This window comes from Rhipicephalus microplus, chromosome 2, assembly GCF_043290135.1.
Source record: "Rhipicephalus microplus isolate Deutch F79 chromosome 2, USDA_Rmic, whole genome shotgun sequence".
NCBI lineage: Eukaryota > Metazoa > Arthropoda > Arachnida > Ixodida > Ixodidae > Rhipicephalus > Rhipicephalus microplus.
In genome coordinates, this window is record NC_134701.1 from 244,346,032 (window position 1) to 244,358,459 (window position 12,428).

General features: G+C 46.4%; 1 protein-coding gene across 1 annotated transcript; it reads left to right on the forward strand.

The window, feature by feature from the left end:
- The first annotated feature begins 10,319 nt into the window (after nt 1-10,319).
- Nucleotides 10,320-11,566, forward strand: LOC142794290 (uncharacterized). Its single transcript, XM_075885876.1, has one exon. The coding sequence runs from the start codon at nt 10,352-10,354 to the stop codon at nt 11,564-11,566; it is 1,215 nt and encodes a 404-aa protein (XP_075741991.1). The 5' UTR covers nt 10,320-10,351.
- The last annotated feature ends 862 nt before the right edge of the window (nt 11,567-12,428 follow it).

Below are 12,428 nucleotides of genomic sequence, written 5' to 3' on the forward strand. Positions count from 1 at the left end.
CACTCCACGAGGTTGAAGACCACTGAGTTTGAAGATTGCGGCTTGGTTTTTTGGTGGAAATACCCATAGCTTCAAAGAAAAAGGATACGCAGAAAGTAAGGCTGGTTGGCTTCTGGAGTGTGATGCCTCGAAATGGCTCAAACAATAATATACGCTGTAGTAGCAGACCCCAGATAGTTTAAATGACGGGGAGTTATTTAGAGCGCAATGAAACTGCACAGTATAGTGACCTCCAGCTTTCACTTAAATGTGGCAATGCCGGGGTGGAGCTAGCGCATTTCGTGTGAGCAGCCGATCAACCAAACTGTATAGAGGTCACCACGGCGTTTCAGTATAAAATGCCCATCCTGATCTTAAGAATAAGAAGGAAGAAGTACAAACAGCACTTTTACCTGTTTCTAGCTAATAAATTACAAGCATCAACATTATAAACTGATTGTAAGTGTATCCAAATGCACTAAGGCATGCACCAACCAACAGCCCACAGAACGTCGTCTGTAACTCGCGTAATGCGAGAGGCACAGTAATTGTTTTGCAGTCGTGCTGCAAATGGCTCATCTTTGTTAACATTCACCCGAATCACACCAATGAGACATGAACAAGTGTCAGCACATTGATTGCTTGCTAAAATCTGCGACCATAAATTAAGTTGCCACAACATAAATACAGATACGCGGGCAAGCGCGGCAACAGTGACTGTCGCAGCAACTTCAAGAAAAGTAAAAACAAAATGATTGAAATCCCCGCAATCGTCATGAAGGATACAGCCGTTACGCACGACGAAGCGCACCGCCGCCCCGATGCATTGCGATATGCTTGAGAGACGATTCCGGGCACGTAAGCCACAGAACACAACACCACCGCCGCTATTAGCGCCAAATTACGGCCACTAACGACTTGTGTAGAACAACACCTCATGTTCTGGTAATCATCCGTAACAGTTAATGTAGTCGGCTGCTGTGATTCACCCGTGCAAAGCAAACGCAGAGGAAGTATACCAGCTCTTTCTTTCAGAAAATCTCACATTATCTATACGGAATTATGAAGAGAGGGGTGAAGCGTTCGTCCGTCCATACATCCATCCGTACATTCATCTATGCATCCATCCATGCGTCTGTTCATACATCCATCCATGCATCCATCCGAGCAGCCGTCCGTGCGTCCATCCGTGCATCCGTTGGTTCGCCCATCGGTGCGTTGGTCCGTGCGTCCATGTGTTGGTTGGTCCATCCGATCGTGCGTGCGTCCATTTGTCCTATTGCATACACGTCTATAGACCAACACCATCTAGGAAACGAGAAGAGAAGTGGTGAGACAGTGCCACGTATTATACTGTTCGGGAAATACAACCAGTTACACTTCACGCAGGACTAGTTTACACAAAGAGGAGCGTCCCCGCTAAATGAAACCTGAGGGTAGCTCTTGTCGTCAGTCGCCGTACGAGAGGATGCGAAGCGGATTTCGTCTCGGCCATATATTGGCTTCGAACTGCACTTCCTGCGGAAGTAAGCGGACCTGTTGTGCTTGTCAGTTGGCGCTGAACTAGATTATGAAAAGGTAGGCATGTCCTGGTTGAGCTAAATGAAAATACATGTGTCCTGCTATTTCTAGTACATTTTTATCACTTGTGTCACGGGTAATTAAGTGAGGGCTGTTCAGGTGTAATTAAGGTCACTTAGCTGAAGCTGGCTTTTTTTTTTGTCACACTGGTACTGAAAACAATAAACGAGGAGGGTGGGGAATAGGAGAGACAAAATATTGATAAAGAAAAGCCAAAATACATGACTGCAGCTACGGGCAGCTTCAAAGCAGCAGAAGGAAAACCTTTTAGATGAAATTCCGCAAGTGGCCCAAGAGAAAAGTTGGGATTATCTTACGGCTTACGAAGAGATAATAAAAAAAAGCAACGATGGCTATCGTTCCTTTTTTTAAATGTCGCTTTTAATATCACTTTCTTGTAATGAAAAGATTGAATTCGAATGAACGAACGAACGAACGAACGAACGAACGTTAAGGCCACGAAGCAACGTTTTCCGTAACTGCAGCCTCCTATCTCTCTCTCTCTCTCTCTCTTGTGAGAGAGAAAGACGGGCAACCGAGTAAAGCCGCTGAAAGTGATGTTCCGGGAAATTGAAGGAGCGATGGTCCACGAGGTCTTTATCATGAGCGTCCGCTTTACTGGCCATTCGGCTATGCCGAGAAAACCATTAACGCACAGCGGAGGCATCTGAAACCACGGCAACCGAACCACAAGAAGGTATCTTTGAAAAGAATCATTTACCTCGGAACGAGATCATCCCCCTTTTTTTTCTGGGCATGTCTGCAGAAAGGACGCATTATTCACCACATTGCCAGGTTATGGTTCACTTGATGCTGCGGTCAGCACCTGTATTTATGGCGATATAGCGCCGGCACCGGCTGGTGGTTCTCCTTTATCGGTAGCGTGTCGCAGCTGAGCATGAAGCCTTTTGCGCTTGTTCGGAGACTGTCTCCAGCTCTCTGTGTTGCTACGCGGTTAGTTTTGTGATTAAAGCCCCACTTTATTCTTCGTTTCCTTTCTGCTGCCCCATGCGATAACGCTCCAGAGGATGAATACAAGCGGCCTGCAAACCATTAGCGCTCATGCAGACGGTTATTACTGTTGTACTGCCTTCAGCTTTCTTGTATTCAGTGGCCCTATACTCATATAGTACACAAAGCAGCGCGTCATAAAGTACACTGCCTCCAACAATGTTGTTGGCATTAACACACAGGCACGAGCGTGGTCTCATCTCTTGTCAGCAGTTCATGCCTTGGCTGTTCTGCAGCAAATGGCTAGATACTATAAAGAAACACAAATAGGTAAATAATGGAACTGACGTCATGGTAATCATAACCACAGCAATGCAACCAATTGACAAAGTCATCAGCGTCATAATTTCAGGTGGATGTGGTCAGCACAACGTATATAGTTGCACAAGAGTACAGAAATATGACAACAGAGTGAACACTCGGGGAATCCATGGAGTAACTTGAATTTCTCCTCTGTGTCGCTTAACAAGATTACCCCGAAACACATTTTCTTAAATTCTCACATAATGTCATCAGACTGATGGACTTGGTTATAACTATTTCAGGATACAACACCAACCACGAAATCTGACACGTTCTGCTACACTTTCACTTTAACTATAGCTAATCCCACGGCAACCTCGGGCAACATGTGAAATGTGTAGGAATATTTGATTTCTTAGAAAGGGTGCTGACAGTAGACAATACATATGACTGCAGTTCACTGCTACCAGTGGGTTGACCGCATTATCACATAAAACATGCGACTGTCAATATAACCACAAGGTTATGCTTGCAAGCAATGCATAGGCCCCTGAATCAACTGTGACTTTGGTATTGTATGTATTTTCACAAAACATGTTGAGGTATTGAAGAAAGGACAATAAATCTGTTGGGGTGCTGCGCAAGTAGGAAGAAGAGAATAAGAAAGACGAACAGAAAAGGGTGCAGCACACAAAAAGTGCTCTTTTGTACCTCTTTCTTGTCGACTCCTTTGCGCTTGTGCAATACGCCCCCTGATCGTTCGAACCAACAAGCCGACAAGGTCTTATTTCATCAAAGTCCAAAATCCAGATGCACTGTAGAATCACATTCCTGTCAAGAACCGATGCAGTTCAACGGCCTTTCGTTTTTAAAAAGAGACACCAATTATAAAAATTTTCTTCTTTTCGCAGTTTGATTTTGATAACACCACCGTTGATCTCCAGGAATGCATCTTGACGCGAAATCTTTCTCTGTTATATTTCCACCTATCAGGATGCATTACTACAAGTCGACCTATCAGCTCTCGTTGACTCTTATTCACGTATGATCGTATCATCGGTCTTCCGTGTATCAGGTCACTACCATTCGTATTGGACATCGTCCGTCGGGGCTTCTTTCGGCCACCTGAGCAGCATTTAAAGCGGCCTTTAGCTCCACTTTACCGCACCGCTGAGTGAATGGAGAGATAACGGACCCATTACAAGGGAGGCCACCCAGCTGACACTTTGTTTTAACAACCCCAGACTGATGAAGAAGGACGAACATAATCATCCCAGCCATGGACACGATGCACCTCGAAGAATTGACGCATCGCACTCTGTCCGAAGTATACACGTGAAGAGGAGGTGGTCCGTGACTTCCTATGAAACCACCTTCGGCGTCCGTGCTTGGGACACACGAGGTCGACCGCAGCACGAGTGGTGTCGATCGGAGAAATAATCTTCGAGAGGTCAGTGACGCAGCTGTCCTGTCGTCCTTTCGCTTTGACATGAATCTCCGAAGAGGTGCGTCAGTGCGTGGAAGCCTAAGCTTCTTCTTGCACGTCAGAGAACTGAGACAAACAACTATCACGTCCCTCGTCTTAGTATATTTTTCTTTGCTCTTGGAATCTGCCTAGCAACCACTGTTCTGCGCGCTTTCATTGAATCATGACGTATAAAAAAAAAATTCAGGCAGCTTTGCTACACTCCCTCGCATCTCAGTGTCTTCGTAAAGAGCTCAGTCCTACGGCTATACAGTTGTCTAACCGGGCTTGGTCTTATGCGTTACAATCGTGTCCTTCGTTTAGTTTTCTTTTTGGTACGATGTTTTTTCTTTTTCGGCATTCCAGAAAACCGGAGCCGAAGTGAGGAGGGAAATTGATTTGGACGACGTTTGACATGGCCTCTAGTTTCCCTTTTCAGGCTTCTTTTTGTTTTTCGTAAGGTCAAATACATAAGTGGCAAAGGTTGTCGGCATTCGAGTTTTTCTTTCCACAGATTTGCTGTGCTGCCTTTCAGTGGATGGTTATATACAAAAGGTCAGAGCTCGCACCAGCGTCGATCTATTCGAAAAGTTTGTTACGTGTACATATTTTGGTCAACTGATTCCTTTTGGGTGGTGCCTCAGCGTTCTTTCGGTGGACCGCGTAGCTTTCGAGACAACAATGGTAACAGCGTGCGTGACTCTTGGAAATAACATCCTTGGAGACTGCCACTCCGTTAGACCTCAAAAGCTTTGCGGTCAGAGGCCACGCTGCGAAGGTGAATCACTGCACCAACCGATGTCAATTTAACCCACTGGCGCTGGTCGGAAAACGCTGCATAGTCTCCTAAGCCAGCTGTATGCTTCACTTACTCGCTGTTTCACGCTTCTATACAATGGAATGCGCAGGGTTTCTTCAACACGAGCCTGTATTCGATCGACCCAAATTTGCAAGTTATTCTGCCATTTGGGCTCTCACGATGTCATGAAACTTTGCTTGGTTGCATGTGGATAGGTGGCATTTACGAATGCGTATTCGTGTCTTATTGGAATTACCAGCAGCGTGGCATGAGACATTTGCGCCTGCGAGGAGATATTTAAGCACATTTCAAGCCACTGCCCATCATACCGGACTCAACGACGTGGTATGGAAGCCAAACTCAGTCCCTTGGATTTAAGACCACTTACAAAAACGATGTTCCTGGTACTTTGGCTGAAGGCCTCCCATACGCGCAAGGCTACGAAAGCTCTCTTGTCCTTCTTGAGGACCACCGCACTTCCCGAGCTCTTGTGGACGAACAGTGTGAGACCATTCTGTGTAGTCGCAAGCTGACTATTAAATGCGAAACGTTTATTTGTGTACGGCCCTGTTTTTCCATCTTAACCCATCCCATCCCATCCCATCCCTATCTATCTATCTATCTATCTATCTATCTATCTATCTATCTATCTATCTATCTATCTATCTATATATCTATCTATCTATCTATCTATCTATCTGTCATGATCCTTCCCCTCTAACTTGGCTTGAAGCGACATTAGTATGAAAAAGTAAAATGACTTGACGAATATGACGCGCTAGTCAAGACATGGATAATCTCACAATCCCGTCGCGTACGTCATAAAACACTTTCTGCCAGACAGAGGCACACACCCGCGGGCGGGTATGTGCTGCTGGCGATTCACACTACGCATCTGCCCATGAACGACGTGAATACACAAGGACAATTTTAACGCATGAGTATCGAGAAAAAATGCCCCCAGCTCTCCGAAGGAAATTGTGAGTAAATGTGAATGCATGCATGCCACACTAGGTCTCGGAACAACTTTTCAAATAGAGCCTAAAGTTCGTGAAACGTCATCTGTAGTTGCAGGGCTGGCTCCCCAATTTTATAAAGACTACATATGTACTCCTATTATTCAGCTCTCACGTTGAGTTGACGTCAATTTTAGTTAGGTATCATCTGTTGAAGTTGACTTATGTCGATACCATCTTCGTGAGCACCAGCGCTCTACATGAGCTTATCGCTTCTGCCATGGGGTTGCTACTACTCATGTTCTTTTTGGCATCGTTTCGCAAGTGCAAACAACTGGTTATATAAACATCTGCAACTGTTCAACATATGTGTTCACGTGCAACATTTGTACGTATAATTAGCGCAATTTTATAAAAAACATTACAACATAAAACCATTACAACACGGTCACCTTGCCTCCACATTTTTCCCATAACGCCGGTTCCCAAGGTACGTTGGATGTGCCGAATTCGTATCCACCTCTTTCTTACTCTTTTTCATTTCACTCTTCTTTTCATTTCCATTATTCTCCCTTTACCCCACACTAAGTGTAGGGTACCTAACTGAGCAAAAGCTTTGTTAATCTCCCTGCCTTTTCTCTCAATTTCTCTCTTTCTCGGATCAAAATCCCTCATCCAACGCTACTGACGTTAACACGAAAAATCCTCCTGACTCACGTCGTACGAGACAACGCGATATAATCCATACCTACGCCTCAGTTGCGACGACCTGCCGTCTCACTTTGTTGCTATAGTGTGCACAAACATGACACGTGTTCACGGCCGGAACATTACTGGTATCGGCCAATCCACATCAAGGACGACGAAGCGCGAGCATGCGTGACAAGAACAAAAGAGGGGCCGGAAACGCGGCATTTCAAGAATCGTGCAGGCCCAGAGCAAACCCGCAATTTCTTACAAGCTGGAGGCGTCGAGATCACCTCGGCCTTGGCTGGATTGCCGAACACGTCTGCCGCCCCATTTCCGCGCCTTTTACCACAGCCCGCATCTCACGTTCCGGGCCCTCCCAGCGTTCGCACCCACCGCCGTGTATGCGTGTGACCGATTCACGGGGAATGTCACGTCACTCATCGCCTATCTATCCATACACCCACACAGCTTGGTCGTACGTACCAGGCGTTTAATGTCGCGTTTCGGATATACATGTCTGCCCCGCGCGTGCACTGCGTACAGGCCAGCGGCGTACGCGAATAGCAGCGCGGCAAACAACGCCTTGCGTCATGTGGGTGTACGTGGCCAATGGCCGAACGTCCTTCGCATTCGAATGAAACGCACATATGCGAGGAAGTCAGCGCAGTGGTCTACTCCTTAACGAGCCGCCAAGCTGCAGCCATGCGTCTCTCTCTCTCTCTCTTTCTTTTGGGAAGGGGGTAAGGGCAATAGCAAATATGCTGTCAGGGAAACACGGGCAAGCAGCGGGTATTGAGGGAAGCGGTTGGGTATTATAGGAAGAGCGCAACCAGAAAGAAGCCAAAATACACACGGGGCCGAAACAACGCCACTGGGGAACGGCTGCCGAAGATCGGGTGCGGCGGCCGTCAGTTCTAAGCTCGAGAGAGCGACGTTTCACTCAGTTATAAGTACGGGCTCAGAGTGACGGGTATTTCTGGGATTAGTCCGAGAATACGTGCAAACGCGGCTTATAATGAAGCAAAACGAAAAGAAAAGGAACAGTCTTGGATAAGTAAAATAAGTAAGTGAAGGATGAAGCAAATAGTTGGACATATGTTTCATGTATCGAATTGGAGAATTGGGCCTGTTTGACCCGGAACCTACAAGGGGAGCGCGTTTTCGGCCTAAGTTACGCATTACCAATATGCACGAAAATCGCAGGGTAAAGTTCAACGAATATCAAGACGTGGCTGTGGTGGAGTGCCGTTACACAGAGTGGGAGAAACAGTCACCGGAAGGGATAAGTCTTCAAAATCATGATTAGGCCCGCTGTCTACATACGCGCAACCAAATGGCTCAAATAAGCAAGCGCCTCCGCCAAACTTGCCAGCCATAAGACTCCTGCATGACCTATTGTGCTGAGGGAGTACGCATGTGCCGAGTGGCACCTTAAAGTGAGACACAGAGGAGCTCCCGTCACAGACTGAAATGTCATTCGCTCTGAAAAAAAATAATAAGATGGTTCGGTGAAATGACCATTGGGTTTACACGACTGCAAAAGCATGCCACAAGAATATACTGCTTTGCTTCTTTAGTCAACAATCATCCTGATTACGCCCACTGCAGGACAAAGGCCTCTCCCATGTTCCGCCAGCCAACTCGGTCCTGTGACTGCTGCTGCCACTTTATACCCGCAAACTTCCCAATCTCCGCTGTCTACCTAACTTTCTGTCTCCCCTTCACCCGCTTGCCTTCTCTCAGAATCCAGTGTGTGATCCTTAATAACCAGTGGTTATCTTTCATTCGCGCTACGTGCCCTGCCTATGCCCATTTCTGTTTGATAACTGATAATCTCTGTTCTCTATTGCTTTCGATCGCTTCTACAATACGACCGATAGGGTATGATGTGCTTCATCCAAGGTACGGCGTAAGATACAAGTACCACCATAAAAACGTTGGAATGTGCCACCTAGGATGTGTTCAGACATCTTTTTTTGGGTTGTTTTTGACTGACTACCTTCGACAAAAAGATGTTCACCATCGTGTCAGGCTAGGAGCTGCTGTTCGAAACTGCTTCAAAATAAAGACTTTTCTCTTTCTTTCGAAACTAAAGGAAGTTGTTGAGGAGAGCCCTTCACTGCAACGTATGATCGCGTGTTGAAATCAATGTGTAACACTAGTTTTCGGGTGAACGTACCATATCGACCAAATGTACGTCTTCTAGGAGACTTATAAAGGCTTATAAACGACTATCGACTTCCCCGCATTCAATCATATGCGCTGACAACCCTTACCGCTTATTAACCCGACATCACCGAGTATTTACCCCACAAAGGTATTACGTGAAAGAATTACACGAGACATATCTGCATGCAGATCACTGCCGTACCAATCACGGAGACGAGAGCTCCCGCTTGCAAAGAGTTCCTGAGTGAGCGGATCCTGGCTTTACCAAAGCTGCTCGGTGGCGGAATATACGCGCGAGCTTCCAGGGTCAATGGGGAAGGGGGCATCAAGACTGTTCCGAGTCAATCTTTGTCACGAAAAACTGACGAGAAAAAGCTTCGCCTTTGAGAGTTGAATGCGATAGCGAAATTGGGCCTCGACTGCACCCTTCAACTACTAAGTATGTACTTATTAATATGTTTTGACACACACACACACGCACGTGCACGCGCGTGCACAAGCGCGACGTTTTTCTAGTAATGCAGTGACTGTGCAGTGTGGCCACTTCCCTCTGCTAAAACGGCACCTTGCTGTAGTCGGGACACGTTTTTCACAATGTCTCACAGATTGCACACAGACACACACACACACACACACACACACAAACACGCGCGCGCGCGAATGGTACATGTTGATTTTTTTATCTAAAGCAAGAGTTGCATGGCATCTAAGATACATGCCACGGTCTTGACATCTCAGAGGCAATGAAGGGTCTCACAATGCCTCACAGATGACGGCACATAATCATGCGTTTCCTCTTCTGTTCTGTTCTGTTCTAACTGTTTTCTGTGGAGAGGTTGAGGTCCATATCGCCTCGGCCACTCCATATCAAGAAGTTCTGCAGCGAAAAAAAAAGAATAATACTGAACAGTACCCAAAAATCAACAAACAAAAAAACATAGCAGCACACTAACACCAGTTCATATATCATACCAATACACGCATCCCGACTGTGGCGGCTGCATTTCCGATGGAGGCGGAAATGTTGTAGGCCCGTGTACTCAGATTTGGGTGCACGTTAAAGAACCCCAGGTGGTCAAAATTTCCAGAGCCCTCCACTACGGCGTCTCTCATAATCATATGGTGGTTTTGGGACGTTAAACCCCAGAAATCAATCAATACCAATACACGCCTCTATAAAGGCATGATATGTTTTCCACTAGATGGAGAAGTTCCTGTGTGCTTTAAGCATTGATGGCTGCACTATCCCGGCCTTTTTTGACGTAGTTTGATGGCCTCCCAAATGCGCCTACAAGTCACCGAATGTACTCGTTTTCTTCGTGACACCTGTCGAACAAAATGCGTTAAGGAGGCTACATCCATTACAAGGCATTTATGTAGTGTTTGTTCCCGAAACATCTGCAAGTAAGATCGAGTAACAGAGGAAGAAGAAGCCGCACCGATCGGCTGCGTTCCAAAATGCTCTCTGCTGGTAACAGCGTATCGGCCAACGGCCGAGGATCATCGACTCCGTTTCATGATGAAGACTCAAGCTATAAAGTCGTCCTGCCACGTCTTCCAACCGGTAACGATGTTTTGAATTCCGTTTTCCTTCATGCCGATTTGAGTGGTAGGCCGTACCGTGCCCCTGACTTCCGTGACGCGCTGCTTCAAGTGGTGAGCACAGCGGGCATTATTGGAGTTGGCCAGTATCAAATGAGCCATGCATGGATGGTTACGTGTGCAAACAGCATGGCGAAACAGAAACTCGTTACTTGTGGTGAGCTCCGTGTAAAAGGGCTGAAGTGCATGGTGCTAGATCCGGAGACCAAGAATATTAGGCTGAAACTACTTTGGCTTCCGCCTCATCTTGAATCGCGACGTGTTGAAGAGGCGTTCCAAGCTTACGGCGTTGTGAAGTCCGTTGAAAGAGAGGCATGGAGATGTGCAGGAATGGAACAATGGATGACAACAAATAGAGACGTTGCCTTGGAGCTCAAGGACACCATCACTGTGAGCTCAATACCACACCTTATGTCAATTTATGGCCACCAATGCCTCGTACTTATTCCTGGTAGGCCTCCACTGTGTCTTCGGTGCAAGCGAGTGGGGCATGTACGACGACAGTGCAAAACACCGAGGTGCTTGCAATGCCAGCGTTTTGGTCACTCGTCGGATGCCTGCGTGTCAACTTATGCCAACAAACTCCGTTCTGGCCAAGGGACAGAAGACCAACGTCTCGATCATCTTATGGATGTCACTGAGGTAGTTGATGCGACAGGAGAAGCAGCGGGAGGAGCAGAAGGTGCCTTAAAGGAAGCGGAACACTTGTCCATGGATACCCTTGGAACGCAAAATAACACCGCTAACGACGCCAGTGAAAGCATAAATGAATGCAATGCTGCTGACGAACACCACTTGGAAGGCCTTAAGGACAAGCCTCCTAACAATGAGGAACAAGAAGGAATGGATTGCAGTCAGATAAGGAAGCGTCAGGCATCGGTCACCGATGAAGCAACAACGAGTGCGCCAGACACGACAGAGCAAGTGTCTTCGTGTGGTCCACGTGTCACCTTCTTTGGGGACCGAGAGACGCGCCGCCTATGCCAGAGTCCTGAGGAAAGTGCTCCTAAAAAGTGCAAAGGAGGTAAAGCCACGGGTTGGCCTGTGGCTAAAGGTGACCTACAAAAGTAGTAAGATATCAAAATGGCTACCGCGCTAACGTTTCCCATGTGCGTAGCGACACTCAACGTACGTGGCTTGAGGAATGTAAGGCGTCAGTGGCAGTTGCGCCACGTGCTTGAGCAGTACAACATAGATGTACTTGCAGTGCAAGAGACTAAGATTTCCGCTGCTCGTGACGCCGATCTTGCACTGGAAGTTTTCCGTGATTACAATTTATACATCAGCCCAGCACGTGGTGCATCCGCTGGATGCTTTTTATTAATTAGAAAGCACTTGAATCATATTTTGACGTCACTACATGTTGATGGGGAAGGACGCCTCATTTGTTGCGACTTATCTTTTCATTCCCATAATTGGAGGTTTATCTGTGTCTATGCTCCCTCCAAAGTGAATGAAAGGAATTCTTTTTTCCTTTCTTTAACTTCGCTACTAAACACTGACAGAACTTTGGTAGTTTTTGGAGACTTTAATTGTGTTTGTGACGCTAGAGATCATTCATACATAACAAATCGTTATGATGCAAGTGCAGCCTTATTGCAGAAACTATTGAATGACCACAATTTAATAGATGTGGGAGCGCATGCACCTTCTTCGGTGAGGTTCACGCACTTTCAAGGCATCTCTCATGCTCGGCTTGACCGTGTATATGTATCTCTAAGCTTATGGTCTCACATTCATAGTTATGCTGTAAAGCCCATATTTTTTACAGACCATTGCTTGGTCACTGTTTCTTGGGGTCCTAAAAATTTTCGTAAAACCCCTCTAAACTGGGACCTATGGAAGCTTAACGTACAGTTGTTGCGCGAAGATTGTTTTGTTAAAATAGTAAAAGAATCGGTACAAGAGGTAAAACGGTGTCGACAGTTACCAA